Source organism: Podarcis erhardii (genome assembly GCF_964252035.2).
Source record: "Podarcis erhardii genome assembly, chromosome: 4".
In the NCBI taxonomy this organism is placed as follows: Eukaryota; Metazoa; Chordata; class Lepidosauria; order Squamata; family Lacertidae; genus Podarcis; species Podarcis erhardii.
Genome location: NC_138508.1, coordinates 86,487,010 through 86,510,349, shown reverse-complemented (window position 1 = coordinate 86,510,349; position 23,340 = coordinate 86,487,010). Strand labels below are relative to the sequence as shown.

At 44.4% G+C, this 23,340-nt stretch overlaps 1 protein-coding gene across 1 annotated transcript in view; it reads right to left on the bottom strand.

The window, feature by feature from the left end:
- The window catches only part of STK24 (serine/threonine kinase 24), a 30,764-nt gene extending 12,167 nt beyond the window's left edge, over positions 1–18,597 (bottom strand). The window contains exons 1-2 of the mRNA XM_081858216.1: positions 18,444–18,597; positions 11,230–11,460 (exon numbers count right to left, since the gene is read on the bottom strand). Of these exons, the coding sequence (XP_081714342.1) occupies positions 11,230–11,460; positions 18,444–18,488 (276 nt within the window). The 5' untranslated portion in view covers positions 18,489–18,597. The remainder of the gene's footprint in view (positions 1–11,229; positions 11,461–18,443) is intronic.
- Between the last annotated feature and the right edge of the window lie 4,743 nt (positions 18,598–23,340).

The following is a 23,340-nucleotide window of genomic DNA, read 5'->3' as shown; positions in this document are numbered from 1 at the left end:
TATTCATAAGCTACTCTAGGAATTGGTTTTGACTGAAGGGAAATATATAAACACACACACAGCTCTCTCCTGCAATTTTGCTTCTGCATAACTAAGGAACATATACTTTTGAGGCCCTTATCCTGGAAATAAGTTCTACTACTAAACTGAGTGAGTCTTCAGAGTAAACACCCATTTTGTAAACATATCAAACAGTATCACTTTGTATATCAACTTTAAAATGATGTGTTTCAAGTTAATGCAGTGAAGTAAGTTAATGGATATATTTCAATTTCCCAAAAAGTTTCAGTTTTCTTCCAAAAGGGGCAAATTGTCTTGAAAATTCCAGAAATTTTACATCCATAATTATATATATACTTGAGTAGAGTAGATACATCCGTAACTATATATATACTTGAGTAGAGTAGCTTATAAGCTATGTTCCAAGGATCCCTAGGGTTGCCCCAAAACTCTTCAGGGGTCCCTCAAACCAAAGATCAATAATGGTTGTCAGGTGTTCCTCAAAGGACAGCTTGCCCATTATTCCAGTCTTTGTCTACAGTGGCTTAGGATCGCAATACCTCAAGGATCGCTTCTTTCCATGTGAACCTACCCAGACCCTGAGATCATCTTCTGAGGCCCTTCTTCATGTGCCCTCTCCTCGAGAGGTCCAGAGGGTGGCAACATGAGAAAGGGCCTTCTCTGCAGTGGCTCCCCGTTTTTGGATGCTCTTCCCAGGGAAGTTCGCCTGGCGCCTTCATTATATATTTTTAGGCAGCAGGAGAAAATGTTCCTCAACTTAAGAAGCTTATTATGAAGACGCCATTTCCTCTTTCAGCATGTCTGCTAAGCGGTGATTTTTATCCTAATCATTATCTGTGTTAGATCTGAAATTTTTATATATGCTGTTGTCTTATACATGCTTTTATTGTATTGTGAAATTGCTTCAAGGTGCTTCAACAGAAACAATTCATAAATGAAGCAAACAACAACAACACCATTAACATTATTTTGCATTTCTACCATACATGGATCTGAGGCTTAGGATATTTTTCCAGCACAGTCATGGGTGCACAACCTCAGCAACCCTACACTTAAATACCATCCAAGCACAATTCACTGCCAGCAATCAGTTTGTTTAATATTAGCAGTTCCATGGGCTCGTGACTCATTCCCTCCAAATACAGAAGCAAACAGTTTCTTAAAGAGTCAATGGATGCAATCCAAAAAAGTCTGTAGCTCACAGATATAGATCACAGATTTGACATATAAATATATTTTGCATTAATACAACATTACTAATAAATATAAGACACTATCAGTTCTTCTGCCTCTGGACACACCCTGCCTATCAGCTTCCTGGCTCTCACCCAGGGCTCCACCCTGGAACTCACCCAGAGTCCAAACAAACTCTCAGCCTGTTGTGTATTGAGTCAAAGGATTTTATATCTGTATTATTATTGTCTGTATTTGCATTAGGGTAAAGTAACTGCCTTTTGGTTCCAGAGGGTAAAGCTACTATTGGTTCATTTAAGCTGCTGTATTTGGATCCTCTGTCTTATTGGTTGCCTCCAAAAGGCAGGACTGTGATTGCCTGATATTGTTCCCTCCAAAATGTATCCTTTCTAGCTAGTTCCCTGTCCCTATAAATGTAGCTCTCCCCTCCTCAAGTCTTAGTCTTGTTGCTTTAATAAAGAAGTGTTACTAGAGAACTGTCTCCAGCATATTATGTCAAGAGAGCTGAAATCACAAACCCCACGTCACAACACAGCCCACCCACAAAAGTCTCACAAAGAGCAAGGTTGCTGCGGACATAACCCTAGTCTCTCACTCTAGACTTGCTTTTTCGTGGGCAAGGTGTGCAGAGCTTTCTCAGGCTGTCCAACACAGCCATGTCCATTGAGCAGTTGGCTGCACTCTCTGTACCCAGTTGCAGGTGCAGCAGGTTTGGCGAGTTTCCCAGAGAATGGGAAAAGGACAACACTGTCTTCTCCACTCACAGGTCTTTCTTCAGCTTCTGCCTCCCTTCTCTTCCAGCTGCTTTCTAGTATGAACTGCCACTTGGATGATATTTGCATGGTTACTGACACATTACAGTTGGTTATGAAACAGAGTATTTGCCTAAGTATATGAACACTTGCACAAGATCTCATCCTCCCTCTGGCTCATTTTCAGTTGTCAAAACTGTGTTTCTATTCCACCTTGTTGCAGGCCCATTATGTAAGCCTCTTGGACAGGTGTCGCATATAATAATAATAATAATAATAATAATAATAATAATAATAATAATGGTAAAGGTACCCCTGCCCGTATGGGCCAGTCGTGTCCGACTCTAGGGTTGCGCGCTCATCTCGCTTAAGAGGCCGGGAGACACTTCCAGGTTACGTGGTCAGCGTAACTAAGCGGCATCTGGCGAGCCAGCACCAGCGCAGCACACGGAAACGCCGTTTACCTTCCCGCTATAAAGTGGTACCTATTTATCTACTTGCACTTAGGGGTGCTTTCGAACTGCTAGGTGGGCAGGAGCTGGGGCCGAACGACGGGAGCTCACCCCGCCATGGGGATTCGAACCACCGACCTTGCGATCAGCAAGTCCTAGGCACTGAGGTTATACCCACAGCGCCACCCGCATCCCAATAATAATAATAATACTTTATTATTTATATGCTGCCCATCTGACTGGGTTGCCCCAGCCACTCTGGGTGGCTTTCAACAAATTAAAACACAGTAAGACATCAAACATTAAAAACTTCCCTAAACAGGGCTGCCTTCAGATGTCTTCTAAAAGTCAGATAGTTGTTTATCTCCTTGACATCTGATGGGAGGGGGTTCTGCCCAGCAAGAAGGCCCTCTTCCTGGTTCCCTGTAGCTTCACTTCTCGCAGTGAGGGAACTGCCAGAAGGTCCTCGGAGCTGGATCTCAGTGTCCAAGCTGAATGTTGGGAGTGAAGAGACACTCCTTCAGGTATTCAGGGCCAAAGCTGTTTATGGCTTTAAAGGTCAACACCAACACTTTGAATTGTGCTTGGAAATGTACCCTCACACCTGCATACCCCTGTCCCCCAGAAACAGTACTTCTGTCTTGTCGGGATTCAATCTCAATCCATTAACCACCATTTGGCTCCAAGTAGTTTGGGCTTTAGATCCTTTGATCTGGCAATATTTGTAAGTAGTCTTTTTATCACATCCATATATTTAAAGTATTTTACTTACTCTAAACCCTAAAGGTTGGCAGAATGAGCAGTATATTTTCCCCTCTCCTCCATCTGAATTTAAATAGACTTTTAAAGAAAACTGGCTAGCCAATAAGTTTGAGGGGGGGACCACAAACCTTCCTTGCACAAAATAGACTAATAATTCAGGGCCATCTAGTGGTGAAATAGTATTCCTATTCTGATACAACAGAAGCAGGTTTATTAAGTACAATCGTACCTTGGTTTTCAAACAGCTTAGTTCTTGAACGTTTTGGCTCCCGAACACCGCAAACCTGGAAGTGAGTGTTCCACTTTGTGAACTATTTTTGGAAGCTGAACGTCCAATGGGACTTCCGATTGGCTACAGGAGCTTCCTAGAGCCAATCAGAAGCCACACTTTGGTTTTGGAAGTTGAACAGACTTCCGGAACAGATTCTGTTCAACTTCCAGGTACGACTGTATACAGTTATAGAGTATTTTGTAGTACAGATAAAGACATTTACAGATATCGACAGGTTTTTTTAAATGCAGGCACTAAAACTTGTTACGATGTGTTAACGACATGTTTACCCATGGAGATGCAAAGGTATGAAAAGTCAAACTAGTGAGCTGTTACTAAATTAGGTCAACACAGGAACAATGGAACAGCATTGATCCTGCGAACATCCCTCAATACCATACAACATTCCAAATGGAATGTACTTAGCAGTGTTCGAAATTAGCCAGGCACCTTTTGCACCTGTTGTTTTGACCACTTGTGACCAAGTGAAGTGGCCTTGTCGCCAGGATGGTGCCTGACATCTCCACCATCTGGGGATCATTGGATGTGGACAGCTTCCACACACTAACACCCCAGCCTGTAGAATTCTACCAGTTGTATTTTATCTGCCCAATCTGAATGAATTTCTGGAACCAAAATGTTCCAATCACCAAGAAAAAGAAAAAGTCGGAATAGGCCAATAAACATGTGGACTATCCATGGATCAAGTGACTTTTCTCCTTTAGGTTCTCAAAGCTCTTAACCTACCGGTAGCTCTAAGTTGTCATCTGAACTAGCCAGATGACAGTCCCGCCATTTGAAATTTAGCACCTAGCTTATATATCTGAGTTTTTAACTAAGTGGGATAGTACATGGGATTTGTGTGACTACACTGTATGACCCATGGAGGTCCACAGCTACCTACTGGGACATGATACAGACTCAAATACACAGATGGGTGTTATAGAAGGAAGAGAGGATACATTCCCCGAACAGCAAAGGGAACCTGTACCTCAGCTCACCTATGTGGCAAAGGTGGCTCTTCTTTCTCATCAGGCAAGTGGAAGGCCTCCTGACTCAACTTCCCCCAATGATGCAACAAGTTCCTAACAGAGAAGCAACTACTACTTGCACCAAGGCTGAAAGATGGACACAGATATGTTATATTTACCGTATTTTTCGCTCTATAAGACGCACCAGACCATAAGACGCACCTAGTTTTTAGAGGAGGAAAACAAGGAAAAAAATATTCTGAATCTCAGAAGCCAGAACAACAAGAGGGATCACTGCGCAGTGAAAGCAGCAATCCATCTTGCTGTTCTGGCTTCTGTGATAGCTGCGCAGCCTGCATTCGCTCCATAAGACGCACACACATTTCCCCTTACTTTTTAGGAGGGAAAAAGTGAGTCTTATAGAGCAAAAAATATGGTATTTATTTTTTAAAGCAAGTCACTGTTCTGATTCCAGACCTATACCTATAGTATGATGTAAATATTGGTCATCTAGGTGGTTCTAGAGATTAGCAAGTACAGAGCAGGTACTGCAGTCTTTTTCATTAGACCAACTTGTCTCTCTCGTCTACTAGATGAAAAACCCTTCTGCAGCACAAAAAGCCTGAATGCTGAGCAGGCCAACAGCCTAAAGCAATGATCTGAAGGCATGCAGAGCTTTTCTACCTTTTTGAGTCCACGGCTCCCTTGACCAACTAGATTCTTTCTGCAGCACCCCATAGCAGCTCAGGGGGCCAGTTATGTCACCCCTTGCCTGCAGAGCTGGCAGCCTCTCACCCTTTTTTGAACGCCCTCCCTTGTGGAGTGTTCCCTCAGCCTCCTCTCCCCTCTCCTTGGGAGTCCTCTGGGCAGTTGCTGCTGCCGCCCCTGATCTCTGAGCGCTCTCCCCCCCCCCCAAGATAGGTGCCTCCTCACACTGCCCCACAGGGGCCTGGGACTTGTTTGTCCATTCCCAAGGACTGGCAGGCAGGCTGGCTGAGCTCCCACACCCACATGCTTGCTTATTCCAAGGCCATCTCAGCTCCTGGCACCCAGCACCCTCTGGCCAGCACCAGAGGCACCATTTGCCCGGGGAGCTTGTAGGCAGGGCTGCTGCAACAAACAGCTGTGCAAGCCTTTGGGAGGAAGAGACACAAGAGGGAATCAGAAAAGAGAGGGAAGGAAAGAGGGGTGGAGGCCAGTGTTGCCCACAGCACCCCTGACTATCATTCAATGCATTCCAGGGTGCTACAGCACAACGGTTGAAAACCACTGCAATAAGGGACTGTGATTCTGCTTTTCTTCAAGAGGTTCTGCATACCAAGGCTAGACGCTTCTAAATAATGAAGCTCACCGAGTTTTCAAAATAGCATAACGCCCAAGAATGCTGCAGAACTGGCCTCAAAAGGCCTTTCATGAAGGCGTAGGAAAGAGCCAGGGAGGTGATCACAAAAAACAGGTTTCATTGCCAGAACAGCTCTGGCTTCTACTCTACCGCTCAAAAGGTATGCAATGAGAGTAGAATTTTGACAGATTAAGGTTGCTTGTGCAACACCCAACTTCCCCTGTTCTACCCATACCACTTCTTTGCCAATCCCTGGCTTGAATCGGAGAAAAGACCATGGAGCATCCAGCATAATGCAAACTGAAAATCAAGCAATAAATGCAATGCATGGTGCTATGAGACATAGCTAGTCACATTCTAGCGCTATTACCTATTATTAAAGCTGAGAACATGTTAATAATAATAATAGTAATTTTATTATCTGTACCCCTCCCATCTGACTGGGTTACCCCAGCCACTCTGGGCAGCTTCCAGCATATACAAAAATATAATAAAACATTAAAAACTTCCCAACACAGGGCTGCCTTCATAGTTCTTCACATCTGATGGGAGGGTTTCCACAGGTTGGGCACTACTACCGAGAAAACCCTCTGTCTGGATCCTTGCAGCTTCACTTCTTGCAGCGAGGGATCGGCCAGAAGGACCTCAGAGCTTCCTAAACAAAAGAATCCTTGCAGCTGCTGCATTTAACACTGGCAACATTTATGTAAGCCCTGACTACCCATGTGAAATGGAAAGGGGCACTACAAGGCAGAAGTGCATATGCTGATCTGGTATATTCTGGGTCAATGTCTGCTTTGCAGTCAACTAGCGCTTTCAGAGTCGAGCTGGGAAAAAAATGAAGAAACCATGCCTGTGTATATACAGCAAGCAGAACTATCAGCAAAAACAAATCTCTCTCTGCATTTCCCTGAAAGAACTCCATCAAACCTATCAGCTGGCCTTGCGGGAACTGCCCAACTTTTGTAACCCTGGCCTTGAGCAGCAACTAGGTCACCAAATCAAGAGAAAATACTAGACAGCTCTGAGGGGACTTGTGATTCCACATCCTAATAGCTGTCAACTATTCCCTTTTTTTTAAAAGGGAAATTCCCTTATTCCGAATAGGACTCCTCGCAAGAAAAGGGAAAAGTTGACAGCTATGCGTACAGTAATGCTGCAAAAGAGTCTGCCGCACAGCCCAGCACAGATACTGCCAGAACCACCACCAACCCAAACACTCCCCACCCAAAGCTTCGCAACCCAAGACACCAATGACTCCATAGGGAAAATAAACAAATAGTATAGAGGTTTGTAAGCCAACACTGTGTGGGTGGAGTTCTACTCAAGCAATGGGGCTGCCCCTTTCTCAAATCCTCACTGCAGGCTCCCTGTGCCTCCAATATCTGTTCTGGAGGAAGCCCCCAACAGCTTGGAGCAGATTTCAACAATGCATGGGGAAAAGGAGAACGGTCTGTTCCATCGCACAAGCAACGTTCCATTGGATACAGTTCATAGCATAACAACCCTGCTTAAGACATTTAGTCCACAGAGAGGGAGTGGCACCTGTGACAGGTATCAGGGCCCACAGAGAAGATGTTATGAGTGTGGTTATGGAACCTGTTTGAGCCTATTGTCCACTGGCTGCAAATCATTTTGGAAACTGCAGAACTGGTCCTATATGCCTCATCTCATGTTGATCACCTCCATGACATTCCAATGGACTTATGTATTGGGGACTCCTAATCACTTATGGGAGGATGGCCCAACGAGCAACCCGAGGCCTTTTGGAGAGCCCCTCGGCAATGTTCGATGCCTCCAGCCCTTGCTCTGCCTTCTCCAAGGTGGGTTAGTGAAGTGCTGGGCTTTAAGAAGGAGGCCCCCAGAGTTTTGCCTTTCCAAAGTCAAATTAATATTTTCCCAGCTTTGGGAAGGAGATGAGAGGGCTAGCCTTGAACATATGGGAAAATAATATCTGGGATATGGCAACGTCTGAGCATCACCAGACACAGGAGGGCAGACAAATTTGAGGCATAACAAACAGACAACTTTCAAGAAATGTGGACCCCTTTCTTTAACTATGTTAATGACCAAAAATCAAGACCTTTCCTATATCAACTGCTCAATATTCTCCATGGAGGGGTTACGTTAAGTACTATGTTTGAATGTTGAAAGTGTATGTAAAACAAACACCATTATATGTACTGCTGGAGAAGTGTTTAATGGTTATTGTATTTGTATTTTTAAAAAACCAATTAAAAATGTGTTTGGTTTGGTTTTTAAGGAGATAGGAGGGCTCTAGGACCCTACCAGAGCCTGGCACCTTGCTTTGGGAAGGCACAATGAGGGCTGGGGGGGCTGTCAAATTTTGGCCTTGCCAAGGCACTGTGTGGCCCCTGGGTTCCGGGTCAAAGTACTCTTGCAGCCCACTTGATCTGAAAAATTGAGCCACCCTGATTTATGAAGGAATCTCAATTTAACACCTCCCCGCAGGTTCGGATCTGCTAAATCTGGATTAGCCGAGATTTATTAAGACCATAAACTACTAGAAGTTTGTGCTCTCACTCCTCCCACGAAGATCTATATCAATTACTAATTGCTCTGCGGCCTCTTTCTGGAATGTTTTCAAAGAAGGGTTGTATTTCTTTCTTTCATTTCCTTTCTAAAAATATAAAATTACACATATTTGTGTAAGCTTCCAGAACCCATGGAATTAATGTGAAATATAAACCTAAATGTTTAAATAAAATGCCCTTGGGATTTGGGGGGGAGGGCAAAACGCAACCATGATATTGTAGTGTTTTTTCTCTTTTTGGGGCCATCAAGAATATCACTGACATTTACTCACTTGAGATATAGAAAACCGATCAAGATAATCATTTCTGATCTATAGCATATTATGCATTCTCACCAATACAGAACATACAGTGGCATGAAAAATGATCATTCAGCAGATTAAAACGGAAAAAGAGATATAAGCACAATCTATTATAATGAACTGGGAAGTGTTGTAAAAACCACTCAAACACTGAGGAAGGAAAGACGATGCTAAGTCTACAGAAGTCTGTGGTTTCGTTAAATGTTTTGTTTCATCCCTCCCCCCCCCCCATTGGATTTTCCATTGAGATTTTAAGCTCTGTGTATTATTTGTAAGCCTTCTTGGTTTTGGTTTAATGAAAGATAGAATAAGAATGCAGTAAATACGGGACAAGGAAACAATTTTATTGCATTCTTTCCAATACAAGAGCTGCCTTCTCCCTTTTTCAGGAAGATTTCATTTTCCTGTTTTTGAACTTGCTCGGCTTTTTAGAAGAAACACATATTTGAGTAAAGTCTATTGGTTTTAATCACTCTATGGAAAGCTAAGAAGAAGGGATTGATAAAAACGGCCAGTTTTCTGTTGAATACAGATCTAATATTCCATCATCATGGCACCCAGCACATCAAACCAACTCACTATTAGATGTTCCACCATCTAAGAGCCAGCAGTAGGTTAGACAAAGTACAAGAGCATGCCATCCAACCATATTGCCACTCTATTTTCACACTATCATTATGCTTTGAAAGACTTCACAGGCATATTCTAGTTTCACATACATGAAGGCCTGAGTAAATATGTCTCCAAGCTGTATCATTCCGAGGTACTCATCATCACTAACACAAAAAGAAAACCTTGCCAAAAACAGTTCCTCATTCTGGTTTGCTAGCATCAAAGAGAACCAATTTCTGTACATTCAAATACAAGCACCTGTATGTAACTCGTGAAATAAATATTAAATTGGTCCCAAATGGGGTGGCCAGATTCCTAGCTCAGGTTCCATTCAGAACTCATATATGCAACTCATGAAACAGCCGCAATAGCTGCCAGTTTATTTCTGGGTCCAACATGAGTAAGGTGCTCACACTAGTGTACAAAACCCTAAATAACTTAGGCCCCAAATATGTGAGAGATCACAGCCTTCTTTACAGACTCTCTCAGTTGTTAAGATAAGCAGCGGTAGGAGGGGGTCTTGGCAGTTCCGCTGCCACTACCCAGGTGAGGGCAGTTTGAGTTACGGGAATTCTCTGTGGTAGCCCCTAAATTGTGGAATTCCCTCTCCACACAGGAAATGCTGAAGATGCACTTATTTTACCTGGGCCTTTGACACCTGAAATGTATATTTTTAGGATCCGCCTTACTTACTTAAAGTAAGAGATTCTAACTTACTTTAAACTGTTTTTACGGTTGTGTTTTGAATCACTGTAACCTGACCTGCGACCCTGGAATGAAGGGTGGGCAAGAGATTTTAAATTATATTATTAATGGTGACATCTAGTATCTGCAATCTAGTTAAGGCTTCCATGTTTACATATTTTCTAACTGAAATACATGAGTGGAAATCAGACAAGACTCCAGAGCCTAAAAGCTGCCTCCACGTGATTTTCTCCAATTCTCCTGTCATTACATCCCAGGCCTTCCTGGGAGTTCAAAAACCTGAAGCTTGGGGTGCCAAGGGGATACGAGGAGCTCCACTGGAGAAGGAGCTAGGCATTCTCCACAGCGCAAATGGAATTTCACTGGCCCAGTTCCCAGTGCCATGCAGGCAACTCTGGATAACATAAATTTTTGAAAAATTATAACCCCCTTTTCACCCTCTAAGTCTCGAAGTGGCTTACAACAGCAACATAGGTAAAGGTAAAGGGACCCCTGACCATTAGGTCCAGTCGTGGCCAACTCTGGGGTTGCGGCGCTCATCTCGCTTTATTGGCCGAGGGAGCTGGCATACAACTTCCGGGTCATGTGGCCAGCATGACTAAGCTGCTTCTGGTGAACCAGAACAGCGCACGGAAATGCCATTTACCTTCCCACCGGAGCGGTAACTATTTATCTACTTGCACTTTGACGTGCTTTCGAACTGCTAGGTTGGCAGGAGCAGGGACCGAGCAACGGGAGCTCACCCTGTCGCGGGGATTCGAACTGCCGACCTTCTGATCGGCAAGTCCTAGGCTCTGTGGTTTAACCCACAGCACCACCCATGTCAACAACATACAGAACACCTAATTTAAATATAAATTAAAAACTCAGAAATTCAAAACCTCAGAAATTTAAACAAAACACTAGAGTAGAGGCATCAAGGATATCAAGCAATCAGTGCCCTCTCTTTGGCGGGAGTTTAGCTTTGGTATAAAAATAAAGAGTGTTTATGTATAATATCATATGTAACACACACACACACAGCCTCCAGGAGTGTTCCATTTTACAAAAAAAAAAAAGGTTTGCTTTTATCAATATTCAACACATAAATCAATAGCACTTCAATATCTAAATAAAGAGACACTATGTAACTCTTTCAAAAAAAAACCTTATGGAAAAGATAAACAATCCATTTAGTCTAGTACTCAAAACATCCTTCTTCTGCTAATTGCTATTCTGTAATTTCACAAATATATTGATTTGTAAAACGTGCATATTTTAAATAAGACAATTCAACATAAATCCTCTTACCTTTAAATAAGATCCATAGTATTTGGTAACATATGGACTGTCGCACTGACTCAGCACTGTAATCTCTTGTTGAATGTCTTCTATTTCATCTTCAGCTTCTTCAAGATCAATAATTTTTATAGCAACAACTTTCTGACTTTGATTGTCAATTCCTTTAAAAACTTCACCAAATGAACCTTTGCCGATCTTCTCCAGCTTTGTAAAGAGCTCTTCTGGATCTGCTTTCAGATTCTGCAGAAATACAGAAAAGAAAAACAACACCTTTGATTTTTATGATTCTGAGTTCTTGAAGGCATGTCCACTCAGAAGTGAGACTTGCTCCCCAGTAGCATACACAGGATTATGGCGTCAAATAATTTAATTTACACTGTAGATCTCAGTTCAGTACAAATATTCTAGGTGGACAATTTTAATACAATCGTTTCAAACAAACCTGGGAAGGCCTATTCTATGTTCAAACTATTTGCAAACAGGTTTTCGTACTTCAATTTTGTAATATTCTCCTTCCTAGATACTGAATCCCATGTGATCTACCAGCAAAAGCAGGGTCATCCCTAAATGAAGTGCCAGAACCCCAATGTTATGGGTAAATGAACCCAAAATTTGCATCATGAAAACCAAAGTTCTATGCCAACCACAAGCTAAAGAATAGGACGATCTGCGCTTAAAAATTTGGATTTATAGAGCTGTTGCAGTTGAGGGGTTGAAAAATTAAGGTGATTTGGGCAAGTCAAATTTATGCTGGTAAAAAGTAATAGGGCAGACAGGGGGATAATCTTAGGAAGATAAGGGTGTTAGAAAGGCAATAATTCCATTTTACTCATTATAATTCCATCCCCCAAGTTACTAGGGGCCGAGTCACACTGCCAATGTATGCTGTCATACTACATAATATACATTATACTTCCTCAATATAGTGTCCTCCAGATAATTTGGACCACAACTCCCATCAACCTCAGCTAACGTAACTTCCACCAACCCTGAATGTTGGCTGTCAAGTTGAGGAAAGCTGAAACAGCCTCACATATAGGATTGTTGCTGCAGTTGTAATACAGTGCATGTGTGCATCATGAGAACTTTGTTCCATGAATACATGCTGTGCAGCTTCATACAATTCCACCTTTTAATAACAGAAAAGCATAGAAATGGCTGACATCGTTTACAAGGCACATTTAAGAAGCCCACATGTGCTTGGCCGTAACACATGCAGAGAAACAAAGCCCCAAGCACAATCTGGATCCTTCCCCTTCAAATGACTGGCTTCCATGATGCCCAAACTAACCTCAAGGCATCACAGTATGCGAGATGAGGGTTGATGCATTGAGATCAAGCAAAGGTATGTATAGCTTGTGTTTAGAGTTGACTAGTAGTGGACACCACAACTACTCTGGGCAACTATCAAATTAACTAATTAATTTATTAGAACTCTGCCACATTATCGAAACTACAGTGGTGCCTCGCAAGACGGAATTAATCCGTTCCGCGAGTCTCTTCGTCTTGCGGTTTTTTCGTCTTGCGAAGCATGGCTATTAGTGGCTTAGCGGCTATTAGCGGCTTAGCGGCTTTTAAAAAAAGAAAAAAAAACTCACAAGAACTCGCAAGACGTTTCGTCTTGCGAAGCAAGCCCATAGGGAAATTCGTCTTGCGGAATGACTCAAAAAACGGAAAACTCTTTCGTCTAGCGAGTTTTTCGTCTTGCGAGGCATTTGTCTTGCGGGGCACCACTGTACCGTCTCTGAGAAGAACTCAGTTCTTCCTAGAAGGTCAATGGAACATTGTGCTAAATTTCATGCAAACTACTACTCAGCAATAACAGAAACTGTTGAAGCATCTAGGATTAGCTTTAAAACACAAATTACATGGCCAGAGAAAATAGAAACTGTTTTCTACCAATTTTCCAAAAGTGACAAATCTGAATATGACTAAAGGCATTATGATTATGATTATGAGCCACCCATCTGACTGGGTTGCCCCACCCACTCTGGGCAGCTCTCAACAAAATATTAAAAACACCAAAAAAATCAACCATTAAAAACTTTCCTGAACAAAAGTTATCTGTTTGATATGGAGTGTGTTCCACAGGGAAGAAGCCATAGGGAAGGAGCCACTACAAAGAAGGCCCTCTGCCTGGTTCCCTGTAATGTCGCTTCTCACAGTGAGGGAACCGCCAGAAGGCCCTCAGACATTTTAGGACATTTATATTCCACTTCATGGGACTCAAGGTGGTGTACTAGGCACTAACAAAGCCTGCTTACTTTCTGCAAGGCCTTCTTAGACCATACCCTGGGACCAATCTTTTATCCTGTTCAAAAATAACAAGGGCCCATCAAGTCCACAATATAAGCACTAACCACACAAAGAGGAGTCCCAAGGCCTGTTCCCTCTCCCCCAGCAATGTAAATGTACCACAAGACTGGGACTGTGAAGTTTCTATATACACCCCCCTCATATTCCCACTCATTTTTACAAGTGGCTCCCATAAGTGTATGTATATAAGTGCCAAACTGAACATAAAACATAAAATTTCTGTTTAACTATGGAATAACTAGCTAAGAGCAACAGAGCTGCACACAAACACGCTAATAAGAAGGGGGCATATGTGCTTTCTCTGGGGAGGCAAGTTTTCTATTACGAACAGCAATAAAGTTTTACATTTTCAGCTTTACACCAGAGCTCTACAGAACCAGATTCGTAGAACTAACCGAAAGAGCTATTAAAATTGATGAGAATGTAATCCTTTACTGTGTGTGCTTTATTCAAGCTTATAATTAGCCAGCAGAGCATATGAATTACTCCCAGGCAACTAGGCCCAAAAACTTTCTAAAAGTTGGGGTTCTTTTGGGGTTTCTCCCCAACTACAAAAAAGAGCAGTCAAACCAAGATGGTGTTCATGTGTGTGTAAAACTAGTTTTTGCTAACTTATTTCCAAGACTCATAGTTTCAATAACGTTACCAACCCTAGAGGGATATGGCTAATTGACAATATAAATTAGCGTTAAGACAAACAGGTAACCAACAAAAACTAGCAGTGAATTCAATACCTAAAGTACATATAGAAAAGCAAAACACAAACAAGATTATTATTGTTATCCGATTATAGCAGCAAGTGTAGAAAGAGGAATTTCTGAGGATTGGTTAGAAAAGAGATACATTATATTCGGTGAAATTTACAGTATTTGTGAGGGCAGTGAAAATGCTAAGATTAAGACTTGTTACAGTAAAAACTGTAATTGTATTGGAACAGATATGATCAAAATGTTCCTATGGAAATATTGTTATCTTAAAAGAGGCATAATTTCCTTTTGCCATTCAAAACAGGATGATTAATTTAAGGGGAAATGTGCTTAGATTATATATTGTCTACAGTTATCATTATTTTCGGTTCCCTTTCCATGACAATGCACCACCACATGAACTATAAAATGTATGCTTTGCAGATCTAAATAGGGTTTCAGAAAACACAAATCTAGAAAACGGAGCCTCTGAGTTTAACCAGGAAATTCTAGTGTTGCATCTTGGCCACTCTCTTCCACCTGGCCCCTGCAACTCTTGTCTAACCTGTTTTAGTCAAAAACTTCACCAGATTTCAAAAGGAGGAACCATATCCTGCCTAATCCCCAGTGTCCTTTAACCCAGCTGATCACATGATGTCAGCAACCCTACAGGGCTTCAAATGACTTCTCTCCAGTGGTTCCCAGTAGCTGGCCATGAATAATCCCTTGTTACTCAACAACCTCCAAGACCTTTTCTAAAACAGATGTTGCCCTCCTTGCAACACACCATTTATGAAGTAGCTTGGCAAAACATCATTTCTATAGGCCCAGTCCAACTTGTAAAAAATGCCTCCTCCCTTCCAAAATCTATTGTCCGTTTTGAAAACACTTGACAATTAACTGCTGTTCCTCAGCTTCTTTTAGTCCCCTGTATTCAAACCCCTTGCATATTTGACCACCTGACTTGCATTAATAATAATAATAATAATAATAATAATAATAATAATAATTACAAATACCCGCCCATCTGGCTGGGCCTCCCCAGCCACTCTGGGCAGCCCCCAACAGAAAATTAAAAACACGGTAATACATCAAACATTAAAGACTGCCCTAAACAGGGCTGCCTTCAGATGACTTCTAAAAGTCAGATAGTTGTTGATTTCCTTGACATCTGATGGGAGGGCGTTCTACAGGGCGGGCGCCACTACCGAGAAGGCCCTCTGCCTGGTTCCCTGCAACCTCACTTCTCACAATGAGGGAACTGCCAGAAGGCCTTCGGCACTGGATCTCAGTGAACGATGGGGGTGGAGACGCTCCTTCAGGTATACTGGGCCAAGCCATTTAGGGCTTTAAAGGTCAGCACCAACACTTTGAATTGTGCTTGGCCAGAGCTGCAAGGCATGCACGTATATAAACACAAATGCACTGGCAAATGCCATTTAGAGCTGATTCTATTTCTAGAATCTACAGTGGTACCTCTGGTTACGAACTTAATTCGTTCTGGAGGTCCATTCTTAACCTGAAACCATTCTTTACCTGAGCTACCACTTTAGCTAATGGGGCCTCCCGCAGCCGCTGTGCCACCGCAGCACGATTTCTGTTCTCATCCTGAGGTAAAGTTCTTAAACCGAGGTACTACTTCCGGGTTAGCAGAGTCTGTAACCCAAAGTGTTTGTAACCCGAGGTACAATTTCCATTCGTATATAGATGCTAGGGGACCAGCGGCCTAACACATACCTCAAGGAATGCCTCTCTCCTCATGAACCAACCCAGAACCTGCACCTGAGGCCCTTCTTTGGGCTTGCAGGGTGGCAACATGAAAACAGTCCTTTTCCACAATGGCTCGACTTGTGGAATGGCTCTCCCCAACAAAGCATGCCAGGAGTCATTGCTGTGCCTCTAGGTGCCAGGCAAAACCCTGGCACCTAGAAGACCCAGGTTTTTGTTTTTTAATTGCCAAGGCAGTTACTGTGGCCTTTGTGGGACTTATCCTTTAAGTGGTGTGGGTAGGACTTGTTCCTTTTAAATACAGGGCTGGAATGAGTGTTTAAGGTTTTGTTTATTGCTGTTTTTACATTATTTCAATCCCTTCCGTTTTTATTTTTGCTGTGCAAGTTGCTTTGAGGGGCCTGAGTGCAAGCGGTAACAATCACAGCTACAACTCACATCTGTGCTGGAATCTATTTACTAAATGAGCACTACTGGTCTCACCTGTCCCTGGAAGCTGACTGTCTACAATAGTTCTAGAGCTTTGTTTTTCTCTTGCTATCAGTCACTTACTACACCCCTGTTAACTCCTAAGTGTCTGCGCCCAGGAAATGCCAAGCAGGAATTAAAAGAACTCTGGGCAATGTCATTTTTGAGCATGTCGCTTAAAAAGGCTCATATCTGTCACTCACGAGTACCAGTACTAGAGTTTCCTGTAAAAGCAGCCTCCCTCCATTTTAGAGGGCAGTAGCTCACTCTTCCTAACCCTGCTTGCTGTTTTCGGCTTCTGAATGGCTCCAGAGCCTCACAAGATCCAGAAACTCCAGTGTACTGGGAAATAAGTTTGCATAAAAACCCTCAAGCCTGATATGTAATGCAGCCTCAACACTTTACCTCATAATGATGGGCTTGTAGTCTCAGCTGTGCCCCAATAAAATATACCTGCTTGTTTTCAAGTAGAGAACAAGGGAGCACACTTCTCCCCAGCTTCTCCTTCCCATTTTTGGCATAGTTACAGAAGAAAAGGCAGCTCAACTCTCAGGCCCCCTTTCTAGCCAAGGCACAGCCAACCCATTCAGATCTACTGCGGGCTGCAAAGAACAGAAAGCCGCAGTCTGGGTTAGTTCTGCTACTCAGTTTAGCTGAGAAGAAAAGTTCTCTCTTCTTGTGTATGTAGTCACTTATCCCTTGGTCTGGTGAAACACAGGCCTTCTTCCCTCGCACCACTTCTCCTTGGTAGGCCATAGCAACACCAGGCCAGAATAGGAAGGCCTACATGTCTGCCACCACTTCCTGGGATCCTGCAGGCCATCAAAATGCAGCGCTCTTGAGTTTGGAAAACCGGACTCGCGTCTCAACATACAAAATAGGAATGCACATCTGAATTCACACCAGAGTTCTTCTTCCCTGTTTGCCACGCACACTCAAAGAGATGTTATTTTATGCTACTTAATGCAAATACTACAACACTACAGATGCAAAAGTTTCAAAGAAGTTTTCCAGAGAGATGGAAAACGCACGGGTAATAATAAATGAGGCCGAAGACGGACTCCTTCCTTAAAGCATGAAAAGAATTCTTGAAACGGCTAGCATTTTAAATACTGTACAATTAAGTCCCCCCCCCAACAAATAGGCCATATATGGATTTTGCTAACAAACAAACAAAAAAGGGAGAAAAACTTAAGATAAAACTCACTAAATCACACTCATTCACTCACTCTCTGTCTCACACACACACACCAGCCAAAAAGTTACCTCTTTGTACCTTTTTATAAACCTCATACGCTACCTGACCCTTACCCAGATGTGATGACCACGGTGATCTATTGTGCCTTAACTGTAGTGGATCAGAACATGGGTTTCTTGTGAGGGGTGTTGTTGTTGTTTCTAAAGGGAGCCCTTTAAAAGATCTTGGCCACAGGATACACACCTGCATTACTGCTAGCCGCTCCCAGGTGACAGCAGAACCCAAAACAAATTAAGGGTTGCCCCTTAATTTAAAACAGCCAACTATCCGGATTGTACCTTTGCAAGGGGCGGCCTGAATAGTTGGCAGAGCAGGAGATTCTTAAATATCAGGGTCGTGGGTTCGATCCCCATGTTGGACCAGGAGATTCCTGCCCAGCAGGGGGTCGGCCTAGCTGACCCTCGAGGTCCCTTTCCAGACTGCATTTCTAGAAGTCTGTCCCCTCAAACCCTCCCCCAAACTGCTCATTTAGACGCTCCCTCCAGCTCCTTTACAAGTTAGCCAGGTTCACCCAGCCCCCACCCTCACCCAACCCAATGTTAGCACCCCCCGGGTGAAACAAACCCCTGCAGACCACTAAATTAGCCCGGGGGGAGGAGGAAGAGTGTGTGTGTGTGTGTGTAAATGACCGTCCCCCCCTCAAAAAAAAACCCACCTCCCCCACTGCGTTCCCATTTTGGGGGGCCTCTTGGATTGCAGTTTGAAGCCCATGCAGGGAGGTGGGTTAGGACGGGGGGAGAGCCCGGAGGCGGCGGCTGGTTTCTCACCTGCATGCCCGGCAGGCCAGGCTGCTGCACCGGGGAGTGAGCCATGATGACGGAAGCGGCAGAGGCAGCGCTGCTACCGCCCCTCCTGCGCGCGGGCCCCTCTCCTTTCCTCCTCTCTTGCCTTCCTTCCTTCCTTCCCTCCTCCTCCTCCTCTCTCTCGAAGCAGCTCCAGGAACGGAAGGATTCACCTCAGCCCCATCCCCAGCCAGCACCCGCTTGCTCCTGCCCCCTCGTGCACCCCCGATCCACCCGGGCTAGGCTAGCTACCAGCCGACTACGGAAGGGACGGGCGGGCGGAGGACTCCCGGGTCTCTGTGCGTCTGTGCGCGCGCGCGCAAGGCAGCGAAGAGGGCGGGCAGGCGCACAACACAGCCGGGTTTGGGAAAGGGGTGAACCTGGAGGAGGAGCGAATCCTGACCCTCCTCCTCCGCGCACGGGTCCGTAAAGGGAAAGGACGAGGCCACGAGGAGGAGCCACGCTTCTCGCGCAGCCCAGCCGGGCCTATTGGCGCGCGGCGACGGGGCGGGCGAGGCGGGCGCCCCTCCCTCCCTCCCTCCCCAAAAGAGTTCTGTGAAAACTCGGAAAGCGAACTCGCTTGGAGATGTTCAGATGCCCTATTCATATGCGTGTATAGATATGTGTCGCCCGCATCAACCACTGCAAGCACAGCGCTGGGCTTCGCCCCCGATGGCGCACTCTTCCAATCATCGGGCTGAGGTTCCTTCGGCCCCCCCAAATAAAATATATGCCCTTAAAGTTGATGGCCATTCAAATTGTGTGTGTGTCGTCTTGGGATCTATTTTGCGGGGGGGGGCTTACCCGCCCCCTCCCCATATTTTATTCAGATCGGCCCCCTTGTTTCTCAGATGGACGGATGCTGTTACGGAAGGGGGGGGGCATGTCTTCTTCACCTTCTTCTTCGCTGCAGGGACCCACGGACTTAGTCCGATGAGCTGGGTGGCAGAGCAGCCTCGCACCCAGATTTTTGCCGTAACAATGCCAATATATAGGTCCCAATCGAATCGAACTCTTGATGACAAATGTCTCCATTGGTGTCGTGTGTTTTCCCAACTCCACTTTCGCTCCTCCCTTTCGTGTGACCCTGGGCCATTCGGAAGTGGGCGGAGCCAGGCGCAGCTGACGGGGTGATTGCCAGGATCCCGAGGAGGGCGGCGGGGGGAGAGGGCGCAGCTGCGCGCAGGGCGAGCGTACTTCTCTTCGCCTTCCCAGCAGCTTTTTCCCGGATTGGGGAGGGAAATCGGTGCAGGAATTCGCACGCGCTGACCTTGAGATTCGATTTAGGAGGCATCTGCGGCGAGCAGGTGCATGGCTTCTTCAGCTCTGCTGTGTGGAAATGGACTGCCGCAGTTATGGCTGTTTTAAGGTCCACTGACTACAGTATGCATCCAGCTAGCGGTTTAGAAGTCGTGCAGGTTTTCTAGTGCCACGGTCTCCATAACTAAAGAGTGTGTTTTCCTTCTCTCTCAGCCCAAGCCAGCTAAGCGAGAGGCTACTTGCAAGTCTGCTTTACAAAAAGCACACTTCAGTTAACTGCCCTGTGTGTTTCATACTCAAAGGGATATCTTAAGGCTCTGGTGCAAGGGCAAAAGAGGAAAAAAGAAAGACACAGATTGAAAAGAAGATATAGTAGTTATGCTAATCTCAGACACTCCCAGTGTCCCTGTTTTCCAGGAACAGTCCCAGATTTTCAGAAGCCATCCAGGTTTCTGATTTGATCCCAGAATGTCCCGCTTTTCCTTAAAGGTAAAGGTAAAGGAACCCCTGACCATTAGGTCCAGTCGTGACCGGCTCTGGGGTTGCGGCACTCATCTCATTTTATTGGCCGAGGGAGCCAACGTACAGCTTCCAGGTCATGTGGCCAGGAGGACTAAGCTGCTTCTGAAGAACCAGAGCAGCGCACGGAAACGCCATTTACCTTCCCGCCGGAGCGGAACCTATTTATCTACTTGCACTTTGAGGTGCTTTCGAACTGCTAGGTTGGCAGGAGCAGGGACCGAGCAACGGGAGCTCACCCGTCCCGGGGATTTGAACCGCCAACCTTCTGATCGGCAAGTCCTAGGCTCTGTGGTTTAACCCACAGCACCACCCGCGTCCCTTGCTTTTCCTTAGGACGTCCCTATTTTCATTGAAGAAATGTTGGAAGATATGGAGTTAAGTGACCCCCAAAGCCAAGAAGATAAGTAACCTTTAGAAGACTGCAGCCCTGTATAGGGAAGTGTTTAATGTTTAATATGTTGTTATATATATGTTGGAAGCTGCCCAGAGTGGCTGGGGCAACCCAGTCAGGTGGGCAGGGTATAAATAATACAATTATTATTATGGAATAGGACATCCCTGTTTTCGTCAGAGAAATGTTGGAAGATATGTGATCTCAGATAGCAGGTTATCCATTCTGTTCTTCTGTGTGGGGCTAATTGACAAAGACGGCCATTCAGTTTCCTAACAACTCTTCATGCGGTTATAATTGCCTACATTCCTTTCTTGGGATGATCAATTAACCATTATCAGAAGTTTCTGTTTTAATGCAGTAAAAGCGTCACACCCACAACCTCAACGCTTACACAATCAAAGAGGTTGCAGATGCTTAATGACACCAAAAGGGCTGGATGAGGTTTCAGCAACACACTCAACCTCACTGGTTTCACAAGGGAGGCTGTCGAGATAATTCGGCTCAAGAATGTGTAGTGTTTATGGCTCACATAGAGTGGCCAGTTGGCAAAGAGGGCAGGGCTCTTGCAACTTTCATAGTTATGTAAAAGCCCCACCTGCTGAAATTCCCTCTTCCGGGATACATCCATGTATTTCCAATTTAAACCCATTTGACAAACAATCTCTTGTGACAAAAAAAGGTGGAGGGAAATGATTTTGAAGGTTCCTGCAAGGTTAGCTTAGGTTGAAACGATTGTTCCTCCTAAGCTAACTTTTCTTATTCAGCGCTTACCAATTTCAGTTTCTTTTAAACCGCTGTGGAGCTGGCAGAGGCAGCTGAATTATTTTATTTTTGCTTGCAAATGACCTAGAAAAGGTGGAAAGCTGCTGTGCTTACCTTTAAAATGGGGGTTGGGGGGTTGGAATGGTGGCTTCCTGATTTAACTAAGTATTGCTAAGCAAACCAAATTAGACATTTTGTTTCCCACACATTAGATGATACCAATAGGTGGGTACAATTAGAAACCCAACCTATTAAAGGGATCACAACTATATCATGTTTTTTGGTTTTTATTATGTATTTTGTGTTTTCATATTTTGATTTTATGTTGTAACCACCCTGAGACCTGTGGATATAGGGCAGTATACAAATAATAATAATAATAATAATAATAATAATAATAATAATAATAATACAGCATAAAGGTAAAGGGACCCCTGACCATTAGGTCCAGTCGTGGACGAATCTGGGGTTGCGGCACTCATCTCGCTTTATCGGCCGAGGGAACCGGCGAACAGCTTCCGGGTCATGTGGCCAGCATGACTAAGCCGCTTCTGGCGAACCAGAGCAGCGCACGGAAACGCCGTTTACCTTCCCACCGGAGTGGTACCTATTTATCTACTTGCACTTTGACATCCTTTCGAACTTCTAGGTTGGCAGGAGCAGGGACCGAGCAACGGGAGCTCACCCCGTCGCAGGGATTCAAACCGCCAACCTTCTGATCAGCAAACCCTAGGCTCTGTGGTTTAACCCACAGTGCCACCCGCGTCCCTAATAATACAGCATACCCCTTAAAGCATAAATTCAGAACCCATGGCTCATAGATTCATATAAGCCAAGCTAATGTGCTGGAAGGGGACTGCGGGTGTGTAGTTCCCTGCCATGTTGCTGGTGATCCCTCGCCCTTCCACTCTTTGTATCTAAACGTACTGTATATCATATTTATTATGCAACTAAGTGGAGGGCTAAGGGGTTTTATAGGCTTTTAGGTTTATATGTTGATGGCCAGTGGATGATTTAATTATTTATTTTACTTGATCTGATCCTTCCTTCCACCCACATATACATGGATCTCCCAAAATCCTTCTACCAATGCTTCTGACTTTTAAGAAACTCCTACGGTCCTGGTAGCAGCAGTGTATAATTACTCCAGCCTAACCTCCATGTGTCCTGGAATTTGCAGTAATGTGGCTGAAGAGAGCCCTGGTCTGCTACCACAAAAAGGAGGCCTCAACATAGCCCATCAATCGCCAATCCCTCTCTGTTATACCTTAAGAAATCTCTTTAGATTGTTGCTAGTTTTGATACATTTTTTTTTGGTTTATAAGATAGTCCGAAGATGGGGGGTGGTATGTAAGTCATACAGACAGGCCTTTTTTTAAGCTGGGACTTGCCAGAACTCAGTTGGCACCATTGCCATTCTAAGAGAACGAGGGAGGCATTTATGGCAAGTTCCAGCACCTCTTTTTTCCCTAGAAAAATAGCACCAGGAGTAAATAAACCTTTGCAGTGCAAAAGGTGACATTCCCTTCTGGACAATCTTCCAAAGGCCACATGAGAGTGGAGGGCAAGGACAAAGGCAAAAGTGGGCAAAGCAACAAATGTAATTTACCTTTGTGCAGCAGGCCAGGTTGCATATGCATTCCTCTCTATCTTCCACCCAGACAAGGAGCATTGTCAGAGTTCACGGACATGTTTTAGACAGGCAGAATCACTCAAGCCAGGGCCAATGAAGGCTGTAAGCTTTCCCTGGTGCCTCTATAGAGTCTCCTCCACCCTCTTAAAGTAGCATTTTATTGTAATGAATATGGTATGTTCCTGGTTGCAGTGATTTAGTGGGGCCATGAATTTACAAAAGGCTGCCAATTCCTGCGCTATCCTGATCCTCAACAGTAATGAAACAGAAAGTTCAGCTCTCTTCTTCCTTTGAGAAAATAAACCAAACCA